Source organism: Mytilus edulis, chromosome 7, assembly GCF_963676685.1.
Source record: "Mytilus edulis chromosome 7, xbMytEdul2.2, whole genome shotgun sequence".
NCBI lineage: Eukaryota > Metazoa > Mollusca > Bivalvia > Mytilida > Mytilidae > Mytilus > Mytilus edulis.
In genome coordinates this window covers 82,315,835-82,341,015 of record NC_092350.1, presented here as the reverse complement: position 1 = coordinate 82,341,015, position 25,181 = coordinate 82,315,835, and the positions used below count along the sequence as shown (strand labels likewise).

The following is a 25,181-nucleotide window of genomic DNA, read 5'->3' as shown; positions in this document are numbered from 1 at the left end:
AAATCTAACCTATGACGCAGTTTTGTATCAAAGTTTTAAATGTTACGCTTCTGTGTTATAAATTCCAAACTAGTGAATTGTGCTTATACGCACTAATTCATGTTATTTGTGTCATATTTGAAGTCTCCCAATAAAGATATCATATTTGACATCCTTTTTTTAATACATGTGTTGCTTTGTTGACTCGATACGTGTGTGAAAGATATTATAACAAAATAAAGGAAAAAAAAACGTTCCGTCATAAACACGACATACACACTATAATCATTTTAAAACAGTAGGGGTATTATTTTCATTTAGTTTTTTCTAACATATGGTTATTTAATTTTCTTCCCAGATAGTGAGGATTAAGAATCGAATGATAGACAAAATACACATTCAGTATGATGTCTTTATAACCTCGAATTTTTTTTTAATGAACAATCTTAGAATCCATCCATCTTCCATGGTGCAATATACAAGTAGATTTCCTTTTAAAATCGAAATCTATCTTTACTTCAGGAACATCAGAATTAAACAATTATTTGATATATTTCAAACAAAATGCATCAGAATATGCATAGAAAAGAGGACAATAATATAAAGAATTATACATACATGTACATGATGTCATTGGTACGCAATGAGCTAATAAAAACATACAAAACCATATTCGTACTCCCATTTTCATCAACGCAATGCCTTCTTTATATGCAATCCAACTAATTAGACCCGTAAATCTCATTCACTCGGCTTTTATATCAAAAAAATTTAATTTAAATAACACGACATCATAATTGATCTTTATTCAATAAAAGATGAAATTGTACCCATATTAATTTTAAAATCTGAGGTAAGGCTTTAAAATTGACGATTTTCTCATTGCAACTCAGTCAGTCGGAAAGAAGTATTCAATTTGTATTGATATTTATTTTATATAAGGGAAACGTATAGGTATATATCCACCATTGATTTCCCCTATTAATCTTTGTTGACACAAAAGAAATGTGCATATTTATCTGTGTTTCAAATGAAATAAAATTGCATGAGTAAAGTTGTATTCTGTCCAATATTATAGGTAAAATTTACATAGTATTTCATTGCATATAATGAAATAACCATCACTTGAAGTTGACCAATTAAATTTACTAGCTTTAGTTTCCATGAAACCTCAAGTTTTAAACAAAAACATTCTATACAAAACACCAATTTCAAAACATAATGATGCTTTGAAACACCAAAGATATATGGTTATCAAAATGACTATGCCTAAGTATAGTCTACCTACATAGCATATTTTTCCAACCTTTTACGTATGCAATCGGATGTGACGTATTGGGATTCCAACTACTAATGGAGCCCCGTTTTTGAACGGGTGTTATATTACAAAAAACATCTGATTGTTTTGGTTTGTCCGTCAATTGATAACACTTGTTATTGAATCTCGGATATGTCAGGCAGCTTTTGTCAATATCTTGGTTAGTTAAAGTTACTTATCAAATTTAAAAGATTGTTACATGTATCCCTGGAAGAACACAATATATGTTTTTTTTTTTATTAGTTAATGAATAAAGCCAACAATAGTATACCGCTGTTTTTGTTTCTAGAGAAAACGTGATGTTAATCAGCACCGGAACAAGCAAGTATATACCCAATTACACCAACAGTGTTTGACTTTTTTCAGCATTTCCTAAAACTTGTTTTGGTTGAAGACATACATCACACAATTTTTTTTTCCGTTTTTGCTGTCCTTTTTTTTTTTGTGGAATATTTTAAAATTTCTAATAATCATTCTAGCCAAATGATTTTACTCGTCGGAGTTGATACAGTACACATCAGTCAAAAAAGTAAATACACTGAACTCCTAGGAATATTAAAACAAACAAACTGAAAGACCCTTCGTAAATTTTAAAGACGCCATAACCAGTTGGTTGAACATTATGAAATAACTGTTTCACATATGATATCGGATATGTTGCGTATGTTGTAACTGCAATACCCTTCCCCTTTCACGATTGTGACCTACTGAATTAGACTTTTTACCGGATTTGTATTAATATAAGCAACACGGCTGGTGCCACATGTAGAGCAGGATCTGCTTACCCATCAAGAGCACCTGAAATCACCCAAGTTTTTGGTGGGGTTCGAGTTGCTTAGTCTTTAGTTTTTACTGCACATACTTGATAGGTTTATTGGTTAACAGTTGACAAAAAGAAAATAACACATTGTTTTAAAAAGATCAAGATAAAAGGTATATACGTGATCAGTGGTTAAGGTACACAAATTACTTAAAATTGTTCATGATATTAATTTTAAAAATGCACTTATGTAATAAGTTGAAGACATTGTTACCCGTCAACGTTTACAATCTTAAAACTTACCTTCTCAAGTGCATAAATATGGTGATCACAGGAAGAATATCATATAATATATAGTAATGGAATAAAAGAATGGAAACGAGGAATGTGAATCGCAAATTAAAATATATGGGCATCAATTAAAGTTGGGAGTAGAACCTGATAGGATATTGTTTCATTTAATAGTGAATTAATCAAACGCATTTAAACTGATTTTCATTCAATTGTATAACTGGCATAGAAAAGTGAGGTATCATCTTAAAAATTATAAAGGGAGTTGTCTTTAATAAAAAAAAAAATACCGAGATTGAATATATAAGATTACTGCTCTTGTTACCTACTCAATTTTTACGTATTAGTTTCTTTCGTTTTTACTTATTTGTGTAGTTAAACTATTCAGTAAAAGAGAGGCCAGAGATACCAAAGGGACAGTTAAACTAATATAAACTGACAACGCCATGGCTAAAAGGAAAAGACAAACAGACAAATAATAGTAAACATGACATAACATACTGTAATTGTACTTATTTTCGCGGTGTTTTTATTTTCGCGGTCGGTTTATTATCGCAGAAATAATAACTCGCGAATCTAAATCTAAACTGTTCATCTATGCATGTTAAATTGGTCTTACATCGATGACATGACATGTTTAAAACCCTGTTAATCCATTAATTAAACAAACTAGATTAATTAATATCAACCGATGACAAGTACAAACTCATTAAAGATCAAAGAAATCATAATGACTCTAGATTAGATTTTATGAAAATAAATAAACGCAATTACGTACACACGTAGATTGTTATTAATAACCAAAGTTACAAAATTTCCACACAATTTATCATTCACTGAGAGCGACTTCTGCTAAACCAATATGAAATGGTATAGCACCTAGATTTTACCCTTGAGGAATTATAAAAGAGTTCAATACATATTTAATAGAGATGAAGTAACATTGAAACAATGAATCTTGTTGTATATAACATACAGCATTTGACATCATCAATACATGTTTACTTCAACCATTTATTGCGAGAAAAGCAGTTGCATGATCTCTTTTGCAAAGTCAATCAGTATAACAGTCATATATTTGTTTTTACATATTGTTGTTGTCTGATCTTTTAAAAATTGTTAACGGGAGGTTGGCCCAAATCGGACGAGACAGTTGAATTCTTGGACTTGTGTCCAATGCATTACAGGTTCATAAAAAGATATATGTTTGGGTCTACTGCATTGTTTTGTAATATGCAGATGTATTAATGTTTTATCATTCAAGTATTTACTCAGTGATTTGTTATGCTGTAAACTTAATGTTCTGAAAAGTTCCGTCTGCTCTCTGCTACCTTTTATGTCAACTTTGTTTATTTTGTCATTTCATGATCATCGTTAGCATGACAGGAAACTATTTACAAATAAGTTTGACTTGAGGTATTTGACCTGTTTCTCTGCATCCAAATTAGGTTATTAGTAACATCAAAACAAGAGTGTCTATGTAATACATAGAACTCATAATTTAACATACTTGTGGCCTTTATATGATCACTACCAAGCGTGTATGCAAGTTGGTAAATATGCAAGATGGTGGAAGACATTACTAAACAATTTAAAACTTTCTCCACCGAGTTAATGTAATGCTGACTGTAAAACAAATAAGTCTATTTATGAGTTAAATACAGAAAAAAAACCAGGAAAGAATATTTTACAAAATTGTCTTCTGAATACTGCATATAAAAAAGAAGATGTGGTATGATTGCCAATGAGACAATTTTGGTAAAATTCCAGGATAGTTAACGAAAGTTATTACAATTTCAAAATCATTAACCAGAGAGTGAATGTCATAGTAACTATCACAAAAACTAAGCCTATTTATATATTATATTTAAAAAAACTGGATATATTTTTTTTACAGAATCTGCTTCTGTATATTATATTATGATCATAAAATATCGTATGTCTAAATATGTTAAAACATCTAGTATAGTTTAAGAACTATAATTTTTCTGACTTGGTACAGGCATTGTCAAATTAACAAAAACAGGTGGATTGAACATAACGGAAGTGTCAGACAAAGCTGTGATATTTCACTTATCCTCCCCTCCAAAAAAAACTGTTGTTTTCAAATTGATCGATAACTCGGAATAGATGTAAAATATAACGAAACTAATGATGTATTAAGTATACACATTTTATGATAAAGTGAGAAATCAAAAATAAATAATACAAACAGAGCCAAACCGTTTTAGTTCAGACGATATTTCACAATAAACATAAACATGTATATTAAACTAGTATACAATGTATACATGCAATACCATTAATAGGACTACTTTCGTGTGTTATGTGCAGACATGTTTGGGAGCAAGACAATAGGAATAACACATTTTGCAGTTTCATCATTTTGATATTGTGAATTGTTGCCATAGTAATACAAATGATTGAAAATCGTTCAATTATTCTAAACACAGATTGATTTTTTTAGACGCCATTTACTACTTTAGTGAAAATCCAGCCTTTTCTTTCGCTCTATCAAATATAGTTCATCACCATGTACATATTTCAGTAAAATTAATATCATAGTATGGAAAGAGTTAATGCATAGAAGTGTGAAGTTTAAATTGACCGGATAGTTATACAGTACATGGACCGATTATAAGTAAACTTGTCTCAGTGTTTGTTTCACAAAGACCAATCGAAGATACATTTTTGTTTGCATGACATCTCTTAAATGAAATATTTTTTTCTAAGTCAATGTTAACTTTATTACATCCTATCGATTGTTTTTATTATCCTTGTCGACGTACAATCCAGAATAATGGTTCTTTACCTAGCAAACGAGCTGGTTAATCATTACAAAAAGTATTGTTGTCTTCTGATAATAAGGGTGTATAGTATCCATCACTTAGTTGATTGTATAATGCATACATCAGTAGTTCATTCTTGATTACGACTAATATACGTGAAAGCCTCTCGTTGACATTGTTTCACTAGAGAAAGTCAGACAACACTTTGTTGCAGTATTTTAAATAGTTAGCTTCACCATGTTCACCTTAAATTAAAAAAAAATATATAGATATGATATACACTGCAGCTTTCAAATGTTATGGCGATGTACATTCCGTCCGTGGAAACTTGCATTAGAGATTTCTACAAAAATACAGCTCAAATGTTTCAGCTTAAACACTTTTTTTCGGGGTTTTTTTTGTTAAATATTATTACATTTTGAAGCGTACACAAACAATGAAAAAGTATTAAAATGTCTGATGTTAACGTTTGACATCCAAACAGAAAATGTGACGTCATATATGTATATGCACCCGACTAGATGAACGATTGGTGAAATTTTTAATTAAACACAGTGTAAGTGTTGACAATAAGAGAAACAGTTTAAACAGCTTGTTAGAATCGGATATCGCTTTATTTCAACTTTCGTTATTTAATCAAAATAGTAATAATAATGAAATTATAAAACTCGAGTTGATACAATGCAACATAAAACCAATAATTATTAATTTACAATTGATTCCATAAATCATATCTTTTCTGATATTTCTTTCTTCTTTATCAATATCGACTTTCTTGACCGACAAAAAAGAAATGTTTGAGTAGAATTTGATTTTTTTTTAAATGTTAGCATGTTAACAAACACTCACAAAAATACAGCACTACTGAAAGCCTGGATATTGTAGAACTCATCAGTATAGTTTCTACCTCTTTGATATATGTCCATGTTCTATGGTTGATCACATCTTATCCTGAAATCAATCTGGAACTGACAGCGCTGCATCACACTCCGATTAGATGTCAAAATGAAAAATGAATAAGAAAAACAATATATAAAGCCCCCTGAGTGTGTTATATATTTGTTTTTTGGGTTTTTTTTATAATTTACTACTTACAAATAGGTTCATGTGTATAAAGTAGATTTATTTTTCAAACAATGATTAGTGTCAAATTAGATTGATTGTATAAACATGTTCATAATAATGCTATTCAATTAAAGGAAACAAAATTGTCTAGATGAGAATGATACCACATATTTACACGTGTATACAAAGAGAGCAGTGTAGTATATTAATTGAATAAGATTGACATGATTGAAAACGTAAACCTTTTTAATAAAAAAAAACTTGAAGGCTTGCCTCAGTTAACAATGAAACCACATTTTTTTATTCAAATATTATGATAATGGTCAAGTAGTTTCATAAATGATATCGGGTAGGTTCCTAACGTCGTAACTACATCCCCTTTCCTTTTATGAATGTGACCTACCGAATAAGACTATTTACCGGATTTGTCATCACATAAACAAAACGACGGGTGCTACCTGTGGAGCAAGATATGCTTACCCTTCCGGAGCACCTGAAATCAACCCTTGTTTTTGCTGGGGTTCATGTTGCTTAATCTCTAATTTTCTAGGTTCAGTCATGTGAATTTTTTTGTTGTCCGTTTGTCTTTTTCATTTTTAGCCATGGCGTTGTCAGTTTATTTTCTGTTTATTAGTTTGACTGTCCCTCTGGTATCTTTTGTCCATCTTTTATTGATTTCATAAAAATAAAAATGAAATTACTCACCTCATGTTTGAGTCGTACATATTTTATTAATAACAATTTTAATAACATGATTACTAGAATTGTTGTCAAATTTTTAACAATAAGAATAATAACAGATTCACCACCTCATTAAATGATGTTATCAAAAATAGTGAATACTAGTAGATAAACCAGATAAAAGACATAAAGCTTAGTTGTTTTATTCAACAGGAAACGGTAAAGTAATACACTTGATCATGTTTATAAGTGAAAGTAATACAAAATTTATAGAATACAAAATTAATTAAATTTTGACTTAATGTATAATAAAAGCACTGCATAAGCAATTTGCAACAAACGTAATGAAGCTGACGTTATGATGTAACTACACAGGTATGTTTGGTTTAGAATAACAAAATATGTATATACTAAGTAAAAAGCTGAATATAAAAAATTAGGAAGCAACTAGCAAATCAAATTAATAAACTATACAAACGAATATAGAACAGAAATACATCATAAGCAGTCATCAAACATATGAAAACACAAAAAAGGTCATCCTATATTTGCACAATTTACTTTAATGAAACTTCCAAGTACTGATTTTGATATGACAGTTCCGACCTCAGTGCATAAAAAAAAGTTACCCCATATTGCTTGTTTGACGTTTGCAAAAAGTAAAATCACAAAAATACTGACCTCTTTGAAAAATTCAAAACGGAAAGTCCCTAGTCAAAAGGCAAAATCAAAAGCTTAAACACATCTAACGAATGAACAACAACTGTCATAGTCCTGATTTGGTACAGGTAAGTGTCACAAGTAATCATTAACTGTTTGGAACATACCTACTGCATTAAGCACAAATACGCTGTTAATTATATTGGTATGGTTGTGCAGAACACTTGGCGTGGATCCTGGTTCTTTATTTATCATTACCAACTGATTGTAAGAATTGGCAAAGTATATGTAACTACCAAATACACCAATAGCAACGTAATCTGTTGGAACATTTGTCGAAAGAATTGTTGATACATCAGAGCCATCGTCTTTAGATGATTTCATTTCACCAGCGTTATTTAACCAATACAGTCTCTGTTCCTCAGGGTCTACAATTTTTTTGGAAAAGAACCATGTTGAAACAATTTAAAATTTTTCTTACAAAAGTAATATCTGAGAGTATTACAGTCAATTTAAAACATATTGTGTAAACTTTAGAGATACAAATTTCAATTGACAATATTTCTTTTATACATATAAGTAGTAATCAAATGGCAAAATCAAAAGCTCAAACACATCAAAAAATGAAAAACAACTGTCAATTTCTGACTTAGTACATGAATTGTCCTATGTAGAAATTAGTGTATTTAACTTGGTTGTATAGCTAGCTAAACCTCTCAATTGTATGGCAGTCATATCAAATTTCATTATATTGACAAAAATAACCAAACAGACGTTGACAAAAGAATGTCAAAATAGGGTACAGAAATCAACATTGTGTTTAAATCTTAATAACTAAAATTAAAGAAACAAATTTGAAGAAAAGAAATACAAAGAGAATGCTTTAAAATGTAATTCAGATGATAAACAAAATCATTACCTAAAATCTATACTCCAAAACCATCGTGTCTAATGTGTCAAGTTTATAAGGGATAATTATCAACAAGGTTTTGGTATTTTCCGATTGACAATTTTAGAAAAGTATTACACTTTCTTTGCATAACCAAGGGTCGTCAACTTTTTGCCAAGACACTGGTGAAGTCTGAGTAGCAGATGTATGCACTTGAATACTGAATGAGTTGGTTGTGTACTAATTCAATTTCAATAACGTCATCGTAAGATAGACGTTTTCACAATTATAGTGTGACAAAAATGTATTTTTAGCATAAGACAATATTGGTTAATAAATGTTAAAATGTAATCGATAATATATTATTCTAGGTCTATTTAATTCCGTCTTATAGATGAAAAATAAGTGTTTATAATCTTTTTTACTTGAATAAGAATGAATGTTTGTGGATCGAATCAGTCAATCAAACAATTTACCTTTGTTTTACTTTTAATTTTGACATTTTCCTTTAAATAGCTATACACGTACATTATCTTTAGTTAAGGGGTTAAATTGAGGTTCACATGAATCCGGATTCAATGAGGTAGAGATATTTGCTTGCAAGTGAATAATTTATAATCAATGTTACTTTTGCTTATTTTGAGAAAATTGAACCATTCTGGATGCTAAAAACGAATTATTATTTCATAATTTGCATTTCATTAATGATTGAGTAAAAAAAATAGTATATTAGATTTTTTATATATCTCGTACAGTCCGTGTAACGTAAAAGTTAACAATACGAACGATGCCCTAACCATGTACGGACGATGCCCGAACGATGTACGTACGCTTCCCGAACGGTGTACGAATGCAAACGAAACGCTGACCGAACGTTGTACGGACGCTGAACGAATGATGTACGAACGAAACCATGTACCATAAACCATACTATTAACGATAACATACGCGCCCTTCTATCGTACATCGTATCGTTAAGCGTACATCGTTTCATTTAGTGTTTACCGTATCGTTCAGCGTACATCGTTTCGTTTAGCGTATATCGTATCGTTTAGCGTACATCGTTTCTTGGTGTGCATAGTTTCGTCTAGCGTATATGTTTTTTTTTTAAATATAAAACATGAATTGTGTTCTGCTAATCTTTTTATATAAGTAAGTGATAATATGCGTAAAATTCGGATCAATCAACATTTTTTAATCACCCTTTTTTTTCCAAATGAACAATTCAAGTTATTTTAGATGGAAGTCGGAATCAATATAATGTTCTTACAAAAATATATCCGGGGTCTTAAGGTTGACTTTTTCTTCAAAAAGATAGTTTAATATTTTTTATGTATTCTCTTTTAAAGCATGTATTTTGAAATCGACTGAATAGCAGTTTTATCTATGTGTCGTAATTAAACCATTTATCTTTTTATTATAAATTTTTTTTTCATTTTTAAATCAGACGGGAAAAAAAATATGTGCCTAATGAGTAATTGTTTTTGTTTGAAATTTCTCGAATATTTTTGTTTAAAAGCGTTGACCGTAGTGCATTTTGTAAGAAGCGCAAAAGCACTTCATTCTAAAAATGTGCGCTCGGTCAACGCTTTTACAACCCTATGAAGTTACAAAAAGAAGCATTCAATACTTATAAATACATCTTTTAGCTATGATTATGAAAACACGATTTTTAACAAGTTTTTATGTAATTTACCTGTAAAAAATCGGCGCAAATACATACATATAATGTTATTATAACAGTGTAAATGTCCTCCTAATGATACATCTAATAGTTGCCACTGGACATTAAACAGCTAACTTATAAATTCATCCGTCATATTCTTAGTTTTGTTATAATGTGAAATTCAAACAACATGATGATACAATAATTATTGCAGATTTTCACTAGAGAAATAATGGGAAATAATTTGAAACAAAACCACTCAATCGCATCCCTACGACACAAGTTAAAGTCTAGCCTTTTCACATTAAAACACGTTATTTTTATCTATTTCAATCTATTGTAAATAATTTTAAACAATTTCAAAACAAACGGTCATTTTTCTTATATGCAATAAACACATTTCTTATTTTAAACAGATCGATTGTTTTTCAATGGTCGGTGCCTGTCAGCATTTATAAAACCGTGTTTGCCAGAAAAAAAAAGCTACATAGAACAGGAAATTAACAATGTCTTAGAAATACTTCGAGTCCCTACATGTATTTTCTAATTTCTGTTGTAATGTGGTGTAATGCAAAGTGGTAAATCCTGAATACTGATTTGTACCCATCAATCATCTGGGGTTAATAACAAATCTATGGACAGTAGTCTCTTTTTCTTTACTCGCAAAGAATTCACCTAAATCATGTTTTATTTATGAAAAATGCATATTGCTGGCGAATGTTAAACATTGATCTCTAGGTTTTCAATTGTTTAGTTGTTAGGTTACTGTCTGATCTCGCAAACCTGTCATTTTATGGTCATTTTTTTTGGCATCAAATTGTGCATTCAAAAGATATAAACGCGACACCGTACAAGAGTCGTTATTTTACATAAACTATTAGTATTTTTTTTTTCTTTAACAAAAACGAAATACGAGACCACTTCTCGCAATTCGCTTTGGGGTTATTGTGCTTGTCTTTTGACAAAATATAGCCTTGTTTAAAAAAAACGTATATATAAGAGTTATACTTAAAACTGAACTAGAGTGAAGTGTTGAGAAGTAGGAATTCTGAATTTTAATTGAATGTTTTAAATCTTAGTGTATTTCTGATATATGATTGTACAGACTCAAAAATGTCTTTGTTTTGTTGAAATGAAAGGTCACCGTCACCAGCCAATAAAACCAAAATGGATATAGCAGATCTTTCTAATTTTGAAAACAATATTTCTCTTACTTCGTTGATAAAAGGACACTTACAAAATAGTGAATATTATCCTCTCCAAGTTGACCACAGCTGCTTGCGGGATTGGGTTTAATATTGGTATTAATATCCGTAACTGGAATTACGATTATCCCAATATGGCGACGGCAGATATAAATTATGTAAAATCTTTACAGCCATTTTTCTCATATGAAGCATGTTTTTGTCAATAGTTAGTCAGCTGCAAGGTTTTTCTATACCATTACATCGTATTTGAATCGTAACGGTGCACTGTAATAGTCTAAGCGCTTTGAAAATTGCCGTTGAAAAATTCTGCCAAGATCTGTTACAGAATAAGGTTGTCAAAGTTGAGAAAAAACGCTTGGTACTTTTATATACTTTGTGGAAAGATAGAAAAACACTATAATTTTCGTCAGAACTCAAAGATTCTCCGATATGTCCCATTGTCTTCTATATATTTTTTAAGATGAACAATTTAAAATTCTTATACCAAACATTTGAAAAGTCTAGAGAAAATTGTTTCCCGCCAAATTTTCAACGACTTATATCTCGAAAACATGCATACGGACCATCCATTTTTTTCTGCTTTTATAGTTTCTTTAATTGTATACTATCAATTTATAACAGTCTTTTAAAAAGCTTGTTATTTTAAAATAGAGTAGCAAACATCCTTAAGTTTAAATTGGGTTAATTAAACTAAATCGATTTGTGTGGGACTTGTGCTTAATTATCTAAGAAAACATTTTATTGATTGATATAGATCGTTACTCATCTAGTGTTGACTGGTTATACAAGTTCCTGACCTGTGAAGTGGAGCTGTAGGAGACTTTATTATATTTGTTTGTCTGTCTATCGGGTGGTCTTGTCTGTCTGTCTGTCTGACTGCCTCTCTGGTCATGTCTGTCTGTCTGATTGGTGGTCTAGTCTGATTGTCTTGTCGGTCTGGTGGTCTTGTATGTATGTCTGTCTGGTGATCTTGTCTATCTGTCAGTTTATCCGGTGTTGTTGTCCGTCTGTCTGTTTATCTGGTGTGTCTTTCTGTCTGGTGGTCTTGTCTGTCTGTCTGTCTGTCTGTATGTCTGTCTGTCTGTGTCTCTTTGGTGGTCTTGTTTGTGTGTCTGTCTGGTGGTGTTTTTAATGTCGGTATGTCTCTCTGATGGTCTTGTCGGTCTGATGGTCTTATCTGTCTGTATATCTGTCTTTCTGGTGGTATTGTCTGGCTGGCAAATGTCCATGATTAAATCCAGATTAAGCCCGAATTTGTGTGGGTCTTTTGTGAGTTTGACCGTGTTATTCTTTATATGTTGGATAAAATCCACGAGCCTGTGTCCACACTTATTTCATTCGATATTTCATAAACGTGATTGCAAGAAGTTCTTCCTAAAAAAAAACTTCGTTACTTATGTGTTCAATCTTACTGTAGATACTTGTTTAAAGAGATGTTTGGTACAATATAACCAGGAGATTGCCACTCAGATATTCCGTTAATTTTCTTTCTAATTTTGACATCATAGAAGGAACGCACAATCTTTTTATTTGTTTAAAAATTTGGTGCAGAGGGGCATTTTATTCGTACATACAATTTGATGAAGTATATATGAAGCATAAAGAATAAAACTTTTAAAAAATCCTTTGTTTAACCACAAAAGATGAATGGTCGATATCTAACAATATAAACAATCAGATAGCTAACTACAAGGGGGAGTAATGTTGATTTTAAGCAACTATTGGTTACCTTATGACCTTCATTATTGAGCTTAAGTCCAGACCCAGGGCTCAATTTCAGATTGCCTTAATTATGTAATGACGACAATAAACAAACAAGAACTATCTTGTCTTAATTCAAATATCCTAATTAGATTAAGGAAAAATATGAAGATAAAGGCGAAATTATGCCTGAATGCATTCCGGAAAAAGGGAGACAATTCAATCTCAAATATAGTCTTAATTGTGATTTCTTACGTATACTTTATGTATGACGTTAGTAAAGTCAGATATCGAGAATTCTCTAATAAAACGATATACCATACGATTGATGAAACGCTAAACGATATTACATACCATACGATAAACGAAACGCTAAACGCTAAACGATACCATAAACCATACGACAAACATAACGATTAACGATACCATGAAGCATACGTTATACAAAACCCAAACGGTGACATTTACCATACGATGAACGAACGATGAAAGAACGCTGACCGAACGTTGTACAGACGCTATACGAATGATGTACGGACGATGACCGAACTCTATACGAACGATTACCGAACGCTATACGTACGATTCCCGAACGAACAAAGTGTTAACTTTTACGTTACAGGGACTGTAGCTAGTGCTCCTACTAGCATATCATACAGAAAAATATACAGTTCGACTGTCATATCTTTAGCAACACTACAACGCAGTTAACTAATAACAACTTACCTATGTCCATGCAATAAACAGATCTTCCTAATGTAAAGTTAACAATTGGTTCTTTTTCAAATAAATCAAATCTAGACCTCGATATTCCTATAGTACTCTCAACTATATACATCCATCTGAAAGTCAAATCAAAGTTTTGGCTTCTTAAGAGGTTGAAGTTAAAGGTCCAGTTCGTAATGGTATACTAATGTATTGTTATCATATCTGTCATAACTATTATAAGATATGTGGACAATGCTTCATAAGGATCATGCTAAACGAAACATTCAATTACCCCTTGCATAAACACAACAATAGTATACCGCTGTGCAAAAGTCATCAATCGATTAAGAGAATTCAAATATCGGTTATTAAGTACAAACCGACGGAAACATATCAGTTATTAGATGAAAACCTTGGAACTGCAGAAATGTTGAACTGCAACACTAAAACATACTTTAAATCATACATTATGTTGCTTAATTGAAGAAGTTAATTGAGCGTAGTAGGTCGACCTAAAACATTTTAAAAGTTAGAGCATCTTTTATTTTCATTTTAAGAGAAAAAAACTACTGCTGTATGTTGCAAAACGTCATCGACAAATAAGCGTGATTTTTAACCTTATAGATACATTATTTAACATGCAATTATATCTTCGGGGAGCTACCTTTTACAACCGAAACTAAAATCAGAGGCATAATTTTATTTAAGTGCTACTGCCAATGAGATGTCATGAAGACAAATTGTCTATATCTCAATGACGCTTGATTCATTTTCTGTTAAATCAAATTAGTCATTACATCACATTAAATCCAGATGCAGTATCCGGCATGCTATATTGTTAGTTTGTAATAAAGTATCTTCCAACTGTTGAGGATCCGTAGTGATATTCGAGATAATGATAATGATAGGAATGAACTTGTAATTCAATAAAACTATTTTTTTCGAAAAGCAGATATGTTCTTAGATACCAATTTCTTTAAATCAACGTGTGTGATTGTGCGATTTAAAGAAATCAATTATGCGTGTGCATTAGATATATACTTTATTCACTAAAAAACTAAATACAAGTGTACAGAAAAACATGCAATATAAATACATATACAATAGTTGAGGTAAACAGATACCATAGATTGGTACCATTGAAACGTTTAATCCCGTTGCAAATAATTGCACCTGTCCTAAGTCAGGAATTTAATGTACAGAAGTTGTCGTTTGTTTTTGTAATTAATAAACTAGATCGTTGGTATTCCCGTTTGAATGGTTTTACACTAGAAATGTTGGGGCCCTTTATAGCTTGTTGTTCCGTGTAAGCCTAGGCTCCGTGTTGAAGGCCGTACATTGACTTATAATTTTTTATATGATTAGCATATCTATATATACTTGAACTGGATTGGCCAATTAGAATTTTTCTCTAAGTTTACACTTCGATAAACCATGATTCCGAAACTACTTTCGTAAGCTATTCGTGCGCGATACACAAGCTTGCAGTGATCCCGGGATTTTAAGCAAATTGAGATTAAAAAACAATTGCATAACAGTTGTGGCTATTCTAGTGCTATATAACAAAAAAGTAAAAAAAATAAATACACTTAATTTTCGAAAATGTATCAAATTCAAATACAAATAAAATTCAGCAAAAAATTCATGAATGATTTGGCGAATTTACGTCATGACAAAACACGACGTCATACGAATGAAAACTTCCATTAGATATATTATTTCTTTACTTGAACGCTTCAAATTCAGATAATTTCTCATTAAAAGGAAGTTTCGGAGGTATGTGCTATTTTATTCTACATTTCGTTGCATTTTACGAACATTTATGGATTTTAGAAAGTCAATATGGCGACCAACTCCTTTGTTACGGCGTGTCAATTGTGCATTCGATGTTCATTATAGTCGCATTTACACAAAACTAATTAAAAATCGTGATTTTTTGGCTAAAGAATTATAAGGATAAAACACATCTTTTCTAAAGGTTATTGATGTCTAAACCGGGACTCTTACTCACAAACTTTGCATATAAGACCTTCGGACTTTTATTCAGTTTGTGAGGTAATCTCATTGCACTCACACCACATCTTCCTAGATACGGTAAGATATTTCAAAAGTACAAAATTACAATGGCATAAATGTTAAGTAAATTTTATAATTAAAGTAGTTATCAAAGATTCTTGGATTATGACTTAGTACGCAAAAGATTGACCTCACTAGAAAGAAAAAAAAAGTAAGATGCTTACGCGACTACATTCACATTTTTTATTATCAATAAACAAAGTTTTCTTGAGACAGATTGTTTTTTATTATTAAATAATGAGCAAAATGAAATACTATTTGGACTATTTGAAAACATAGTTTGTAGAAAAAAATGTCTTTCGTTCTTAAAATGCAAACAGAAAATGAAATAATGAAATTCGTCGCCTTTCACACTGGAACTACACAACTGATATGTCCTTTACTTTTGGGCAATGTTTTGCAATCTCCACGTTTATATAGCTAGCGCATGGTTACCTGCTCTGATAATGTACAAATGTTTGTTTCTTCAGGAATATCCAGGTAGTTCAAACATTAGATTGGTGCTAAAGACTTCAAAATAAATGTTATCCTTTGATAAAGGAAAATTACGGCAGACATCATTCCAAATATATAAGATAGTTATACCAATGTTCATTTTTATCAACTGTACCATTTTAAATTGACCTTGACGACAATTATACAATAGTTTTATGATTTCAAAACGATTTCTATTATTTTTTAAATATATTTTTGACAATAAATAGAGCCTTGTCCTCAAAATATGATTTCTAACTCATCGGTGGCTTTTATCTCCTAAGTCTGGGTTGTCAAGATTCAATTTGTTCTTTGTCGACTACTCCCGACATGCTTCCTTGCTGCTTTACGATAGTAAACTTTGCGTACATTGATTCTTTTCAATTGTTAACTTTCGAAATCAATTGTATCTTTCTTTGCGTCGGAATACGAGACTTCTAGCCTGGAAAATAAATATCGTCAAGATTACTGCATTTATTATTAGGCCTGATAAAAAAGTATGTTTAGTGACACGTTCAAAGACTCTAAAATTGGTCGGAAATATATAATTATAAACTGCGCCTGACAAATCGATTTGAGTTTTGTTTGTTCTTTCTAAAAAAATGTCATAGAAGAAGGTTTTAATAAATTGGAGAGAGTGACCAAAAATAAAGCTTACATTCAGGGCAAATGTATACAGCATTTTTGTAATCAAGATATTAAAAATCAACTACGGTTTGGCTTTTGATATAAATGGTATGGTTTATTCCAAATTTTTAAGATGTCGGGTAAATACATTTTACCTCAATAATGTTGAGTGTTAAAACAATTACTTACCCTTCGAAGCAATACAAATTTCATTTCGAATGGGAATCGTCCATGTAGTGCATGCTTAAATTTCCAATGCAGTATACTCATAGTCCAACAAATAACATTCTTGTTTACTGTCATTCATTGAAATGTCCGTGTAAAATAATTTTCCGTTTGCCCCAATCACTGAAAGTCCTTAATGATCACTGTCAAGAATTTGATCTTTACCTTGATATCCAAATCTTCACGAATATCTTCTTTTCATATCATACATATAACGTTAATCTTTTTCTCTTTCTGATTTAGATATTTAGTTGACAAAGAAAATTGACGCTCCATTACTATCGACGAATCTTGTCTTACTGATATTCGCGTCTTTTAAAGATGACGGATTTTTTTAGAAAGATTGGGGATCGACATGTTAGGCCCATACCGAGAGAATATGTTAACTTAATCAAAACAAAAACAATGTATGCAAACTATCTTAACATTGCAAATTGCAATAGGTAAAAACTGATATTGTTAATGGGTAGTTTTGCTTTTTTTTCCCCCTAAATTATACCATGTACCGTGAGATTAAACAAGAATGTTAAAACCGAGGCTGTCAGCAAAAGCCATGGTATAATTTAAGAAACACCGCAAAACTATTCAAAAGATATGAAATATATTCAAGGTATTATGATCTTACAGAATGTCTTGTTATTTTGTTGTTTGTGGCATAGGATTGATAATAGGTGAAAAAAACTGGAATTTTCAGTTCGAACTTAATTCAGATAGTCACCTTTATTTATTTTTTGTTACAATCAACATGGATTTTCATAAAACTGTACAGCTATCTCAATTATATATTAAATATTCTAGAAGACTGAAATATCTATATGTTATTAGTTACAAACATCAATAAATATGTTTTATTCGTTTAGACAATCGTTTGATTTCGTCAAATAACGATAGCAAATGCACGATAAACACATAACTAGTGCTTTCGTACAATTTATAAACAACACCACATTCTTAAATATATATTTCAGTCTATCATTTACACATATGTACACAGGTAAAATAGCTACGGACGTTTCACGGCCGTGGTAATAAACGTCCGTAAAACATCCGTAATACGGATGTATTACGGATGAAACGGTTACGTCCGTAAAACGTCTGTAAAAATTCATCCGTAAAACGTACGTGTAAAAACTGACGTAAAACAGATTGTCCGTTTCACGGACGTATCTTAAACATACGTATGACGGACGTTTCTACAACATCCGTATTATGGCTGTATCATATTAAAAGATGTAAAAGTACCGTGCATGATATACGCACGACTGCTTATACATGTATAAAGTAAAATTCTTAACTTGCTTTCAACATTCTGCATGCCAGACATACATATGTGTAGTGAATCTCTGCTTCAAGGCTATAACTTTAAATATTTGCATAATATGAGTACATACATGACATACATGTACTAATATAATTTTTTATTATTAAAATAATTAACTTTTGTTCATTATGAACATCCATTCGCAACTACCCTATATTTTAAGCCTAGAAATAGTGTACCGATTATCAATAAGCACTGTTAATGTCAGAATTTCTCTCCCATCAGCCCAAAGAGTCAATGAAAAATATGTAAAATGTAAAAAATCCCTACCTTTCCTATTTTTTCAAAGATGTAATAGCTGAATAGCATGAACACAGATATTATTTTATTTGACCTAATTGAAAAAAAAAGAAATTGAAAAAAATCTTTCTATATTTTTTTCTAAAGGCTGTAATTACAATTAAGTTGAATTATAAATTCAAAGTGTGCTTGGCAGTGGCAGATCCAGGGCGTCCGGGGGTTGGAACCCCCCCCTTTTTTTTTTGGGCCGATCAATGCATTTGAATTGGGACATATAGTTGGAACCCCGCCCCCCCTCTTTTTAAAATGGCTGGATCCGCCCCTGCTTGGTGTCTTTCAAACAACCAACTAAATAAAATCATGCTAATGATGGATGGTTAAATAATTGCCATGAATGCAGTTAAAACAATATATAACATCTAACATTTAACCTTATTTGCAATGCTTGAGCAAAAACGACTGTAGTCTATGTATATATTGTGCAAGGCTGAATTAGAATTACCTCATACCAGGTTTCACCAATGGCAATATACCTGACTGTTGTCTAATATACTTGACTGTTGATCATTCTGATTATCTGTCCAAGTACAAAACTATGCTAACAAGAAATTGCACATGAGCATATAGAAAGTACCTGAAAAGTTTCAGATTGTTTAATGTCTGAACTGCTGAAGTAGTTTCTACTGTTCAACGAGGATCATTAGATGCAGGGGGAAGGAAACACTCTTATCGTGTTTTAATCACAACAACCAATGCAATAGTCACATGGTGTTACTTCGTCCCTTATACCCGCCCTTTAATATATTATAAAAGCCCTTAGAATGTATATGTTAAAGTAGTCTCAGAATCAATGTATGTAGAATAATGCCGGTAACATTAAAATGTTATCATACATTTATCCTCCTTTGGTGTGGAATAAGAGCAAATTACCTGCTTCGATTTTATTTGTGTTTCAAGCAAGCATTTATGAAATCAGTACTATGGGAAGAAAGGGGTACTATTTAAAGTATTTTTAGGCAAGACAGAAAATTATACAGGGCCTTTTGCTGTAGGTCTATTGTTAACGATGAAATTGGAAAAAGGATACCAATTACATTAATTTATAACAAAAAATTCAATCAAACGAGATAAGACAGAGAATAAAAGATAAAAATATCAATATTTAAAGACCCCTTTAAACTTACCATTAAACATAAACTGACTGATCCAGAAATTTTTATAAAGGGGATGGGGGGCACTGACTGTTAAAAAAACAGGCCTCACTAGTCATGCCATGTACTAGTGAACAGTTCGGAACTTCCCGTGGCTTCTCAAAATTTGGCAACCTACATCTCAATTGCAAATTTAGTAAGTACAATTTTGACTTGAATCGACATATTGACAAACATCAGGCGCGGATCCAGAGGGGGGTTCCGGGGGTTGGAACCCCCTCTTTTTTTTTGGACGATCAATGCATTTGAATGGGGACATGTAGTTGGAACCCCCCCCCCCCCTTTGTTCTGGGTTAGGAACCCCCCCCCTTTTTAAAATGGCTGGATCCGCCCCTGAACATGATAACATAAGGGACACACTGCCCAGCTAACAATGTTACGTCATAATTACGTCGTGACAACGTCATGTTTTCATCGCATTGACGTCAGGTTATTACGTTGTATTTACGTAAAAGTGTATGGTTTTCTTGACGTTGTCACAACGTCGTACATCAACGTTGTGGTGACGTAAAATTACGTTACTACAACGTTATTCCTGACATTACAACAACGTTTATATCACGTTATGTCGATGTTGTCACAACGTCATACATCAACGTTGTGGTGACGTAAAATTACGTTTTTAAAACGTTATTCCTGACATTACAACAACGTTAATATCTCATTATGTCGAAGTAATTTATATTCTATATAATTGGCCGAAAAATGATCATATACAGTAGTATATACATACATAGTATCAACGGTGTTTGGGACCATGATGTGACCTCTAGATGATACATGTTGTGCTATTCTCTGAAGGAATTCGTATATTCTGCATCATCTTTTTTTTGTAGCTTTAATCGAGTTACTGTTTCAGTAATTGTGATATAACAGAAATAAATCCTGGGTCCATCCATAGCTGAGTCACTGCCTATTCGTATGCAGTTCTTGATAGTTAGTGCTTGTAAAAATAATATGCATTTATCATATATGTTACTCTATAAGGGGGTGTTCCCCCTGTCTCTTCTAGCCCATCTTTAATTGCTGCCTATACGATATGTAATTCGCCCATTGTTGAAGGCCGTATGTTGACCTCTATAGTTAATTTCTGTGAATGGTCTCTTGTGGAGAGTCTCATTGACAATCATACCACATCTTCTTTTTTATACTAGTATTTAATTTATTTCATCGTAGTATACATTTCTCATTTAGCATGTTCACGAAAGTGTCATTAGCCTAATGTGTCATTAAGTCTTCATTAACGTAATGCATCATAAGGGTTTAATGAAGACTTAATGACTAATGAAACATTTGTACAACCGGCTGCTGGATATAATATTTGGGTAACTACATACCAACCCAGGCCATGAAAGTTTTATAAAAAAAAAAGTTTATGAAAAGTAAATAATGCCTGTATATCAAAAAGTGAAGATTTGATTATCGTTAACTTTGTTTATTTTATTTTAAATGTTCTCCTGTGTCCCTGATAGTGGTATTTCCGGATCTGCTGGAATTACCCTCTTAGCAATTGGTTCCTGCAATGACAATATAAAAACTTATTAGTACACATAATTATATATTCAGTTAAATTTAATGTTACACTTTAGTGTCGCAAATAAAGAGTATCTTGATCTTCACAATGCTAGTTACAAATAAATAACTATAATAACAATTTTGTACTGAATTAAAAAAGACAACCAACATAGACGAATACAAACAATAATATTTTTTGGAAATAATCCACGATAGGTTGTACTATACTGGGACAATAAGGGTATTCTTACCTTAATCATGCTTATAGCGTGTTCCGCCTGGTTTTGGGGTGCATGTTTTAGGGTTTCCCCAACCAATTCTTCATGTAAGACTCTACAAAAATTGACATTAATAAAATTTGCATCGTGTCATATTTAATATAATTTAAAAATAAACCTTAGACTGTCAGGGAGCATCAATTTAACTTCAAGGAGGGTCATGGTGTTTGCTTGAATCAGATTTTTTCCGTGCAAACAATTTTCTTTCATTTTTCAACGATATCACTCAAATTATTTTGTTCAAATCTAACACTATAATTAAGGTATTGAAGGAATCGGGAATCAGAATATTTTTTGTCCTGTACTCGAACAGACTATTTTGTTTTGGAAATCAGAAGAAAAATAAAGAAAAATATCAACCCCCCCCCCCTTTTATAAAAGTTAAATGGTGGTTCCCTGTTTTCAAAGCCAAATTCGGAATTTTCATTAGATATTTATGATTTTGAAGCAAGTCATTGGACAAAAGTCAGTTCCCAGTATGAGTAAAAAAAAGTCCTATCATTTCAACTAAAACCGATATTTTTCAATAAAATATTTCGAAGTAACTGTATGAGCGATTTTCATAATATAGATACCAAAAGATGCGGAAATGTCTGAAGTTTTATTGTTTATTTGGTTATAATATTATTCATGTTCATTTTAATTTTTTGACGAGATGGAAACAAAGAAAAACTTATCTTGAAAAGTTTGCTATTATTCTAACCAATTCAAAATCGTAAAAAATGACATTTGTGTTTAACTCATCAAATGATGAAAACGAAACTCAAGAAAATTATGTCTAAATAAACAATAAAACTTCAGACATTTTTACATCTTTTGGTATCTATTTTTAAAAAATAGCTCATACAGTGACTTGGTAATATTTTTTTAAAAATACCGATTTTAGTTGAAATGATATTTTTTTTAGTGGGAACTCACTTTTGTCCCATATGATCACCATGACTGTAGTATAATTGATTTTGTATGATGACATACTGATTTATTATTTATCAAATTTAAAAGTACACAGCTCCTTATTTTTTATTTTTAATTATTATGACATAATCCAATCGGCCCAATCCAATGACTGATATATCTTTTTAAACTTCACAAAAAACGGTAAAATAACAAATTCACAGTATTGCCAGCTCCGAAATAATTATTTATACGAAGCTGACTTTTAATCGTTACTTTTTGTGGACTAGGTCCGACCATATGCGTGCGGTCGGACCGTATGAGTAAACGCGTATGGTCCAGTACGACCTGACCATACATATTATTGGATCATATGGTTTACATTTAGACCACCATTATCACAATCTTTATTTTTAGTATTACAAAGTGTTATAATTACAAGTAAATGGACGTAATTTTCATGCTCTAAACACCAAATCCTGTATTTTGACATTTACCGGCCGCTTGCAACAACTTTTAACAATCACTTTTCCATTGTGGTGTCAGATATTTTGTGTTATGACGTCAAAATTTTACAGGAACATCATACTGTTCCTTTATAATTGAAACTCTATAAAAAGTAAAAAGAAAAAAACAACAGTTATAAAGAATACAGATAAATGTACTTACATTGAATCTAAGTGGTGGCTTGATAAATAGCGTTGACTTTGAATATGACGTCATCAGTTTAAAAATAGCGTCACAACTAAAAGCCCTAACAACGAACCAAAATCGGAAACGTTACGGTATTTCCGTATCTTTTTTTTAAATGTTTGAATCAAAAGACTTTGTACCCTTTCACAGGTAATGCCTGCCTCATATCAAATATCTTTCATTAGTTCTATCAATCATTAAGACAAATGAAAATTAAATTTAGTTCATAATACAAAAAAGAAATCTTGCTATTGTAAATTTTAGGGACGTCGATAAATTACGTTGCAACAATGTTTTAATTACGTGATTTATTTGATCGATGTACAGTATATATTGCAATTATTTATTTTTTATTTTTTTATTAGCACGATGTATTATTGATGACAAAAACATAGTTCCTCTTTTTAATAGCTTAAAAATCAACTTAATACTTTATTGACCAAAAATATGACGACGTTGCTATAACGTCACAGATACGTGACAGATGCGTCGCAATATATGACATTGCAATAACGTAATATAAACGTTATTAAAAACAATAATAACGTTGTCCTGACGTCGGTTCTACGTCGTATCTGACGTGACGTAAAATAAATTTCTCACAACGTTGCAACTACGTCATACTAACGTAACGTCAGTCACGACCTTCCACCGACCAATAAATAACGTCGCAAGGACGTCATGTGTTTCCTGGGTGACGACATCAAAAGATCAATGTAGGATAAAAAAAATTAAATCAAATAGTTTAGGGGTGTGGTGGATGGGTAAACATTGCTGCAAGTTTTGCTTATCCCACATCAATTTTACATGTATATTCAATCATTTTTTCCAAAATTAAGTAAAGAAGGTGGGGGGGGGCAGTGAAAAAACTATGTTAATTAAGTTTTGTTTATTCCACATTGAACTTTTGATGTCGTCCACAAGATCTTGTGAGCTTTACGTTGAATATAGGAGGAGAATTATAAAACAAAATATATTGTTTCACCTTGGAACAATTGATGATCAAGTCCAAAATCAAGTTAGCCTTTTCAGGGATCTATCAGGCTGATAATGTAGCACTGGCTATTATTAGAATCTTAATTGTATCGAGTAAATCAAGGAGACAGAAGGAAAACTTATAAGATAATAATCATGATTACAAAAGAGCTTGACACGAATTTTTAACTGAAGGTCTGTCCGATTGGTAAAATTTTTATTGCACTTTAATGAATATATAAGTGACCCTCCCCCCCTTTCTTCCCCCGCCCATAATACGTGTCCAAGACTTTAATTCTTCTCTGATTTAAGCTAGGATGTGTATAGTAAGTAAGTCAGTAATTTTTATTGGTTTGAAATCCAAAATCACAGGATTGATACCAAGACAATACACATTGGTTATACACAAACATGACAAATATACAGACATATATATCATACCAAATTCATAAAGATTGTATATATATATATATATATATACACAGCCATGTATCACTATCATTGCTGGTGATCCGATGGATAAATCTGTTGTAGAGTTGTCACTGACTTAGACGTTCTTATACATATAATTATTTTCTGTGACTGTATCTTGCATTAATTTGTAACAATAACATCTCCATGGCTTATATTTCATGTACTGTAGTACGACGCTAGATTAAAACTGACGAGGAAAGGTAACACACGGCCACCGAAAACTTTATTATTGTGAGGCCCGGGAGGTCGTGTGGTCTAGCGGGACGGCTACAAAATAGGGGTATAGGGGTGGGTTCTATAACTAAATGTCCCCCTGCAAATGCATTGATCGTCCCAAAAAGGGGGGTCCAACCCCCAGAACCGACCCCCCCCTGGATCCGCCACTGATGTATGATAATGTCATGTAGGCCTATGTCTCCGATTCATTTCTTCATAGTTTTATATCAAAGCCGCCGTGACTGAT

The 25,181-nt window shown here is 31.8% G+C and overlaps 2 protein-coding genes and 1 long non-coding RNA gene across 6 annotated transcripts in view; all 3 read right to left on the bottom strand.

Annotated features, from left to right (window-relative positions):
• Window positions 1–760, bottom strand: part of LOC139482398 (low-density lipoprotein receptor-related protein 5-like) — a 33,921-nt gene extending 33,161 nt beyond the window's left edge. For 3 of the 4 annotated variants that reach the window (XM_071266300.1, XM_071266301.1, XM_071266302.1), the window contains exon 1: window positions 598–758. In XM_071266300.1, coding sequence (XP_071122401.1) covers window positions 598–724 — 127 coding nt within the window. In that variant the 5' untranslated portion in view covers window positions 725–758. Of the gene's footprint in view, window positions 1–597 lie in introns of all 4 variants that reach the window. The other variant, XM_071266303.1, reaches the window with a different exon arrangement.
• A 6,903-nt stretch (window positions 761–7,663) lies between these two features.
• Window positions 7,664–25,181, bottom strand: part of LOC139482399 (very low-density lipoprotein receptor-like) — a 110,406-nt gene continuing 92,888 nt past the window's right edge. The window contains exons 4-5 of the mRNA XM_071266305.1: window positions 13,734–13,849; window positions 7,664–7,971 (exon numbers count right to left, since the gene is read on the bottom strand). Coding sequence (XP_071122406.1) covers window positions 7,679–7,971; window positions 13,734–13,849 — 409 coding nt within the window. The 3' untranslated portion in view covers window positions 7,664–7,678. The remainder of the gene's footprint in view (window positions 7,972–13,733; window positions 13,850–25,181) is intronic.
• On the bottom strand, window positions 21,330–23,348 carry LOC139482400 (uncharacterized). The gene is made up of 3 exons (XR_011654847.1): window positions 23,246–23,348; window positions 21,656–21,737; window positions 21,330–21,406 (listed from the first exon to the last, which is right to left on the bottom strand). It is a non-coding gene; the product is annotated as an uncharacterized lncRNA (long non-coding RNA).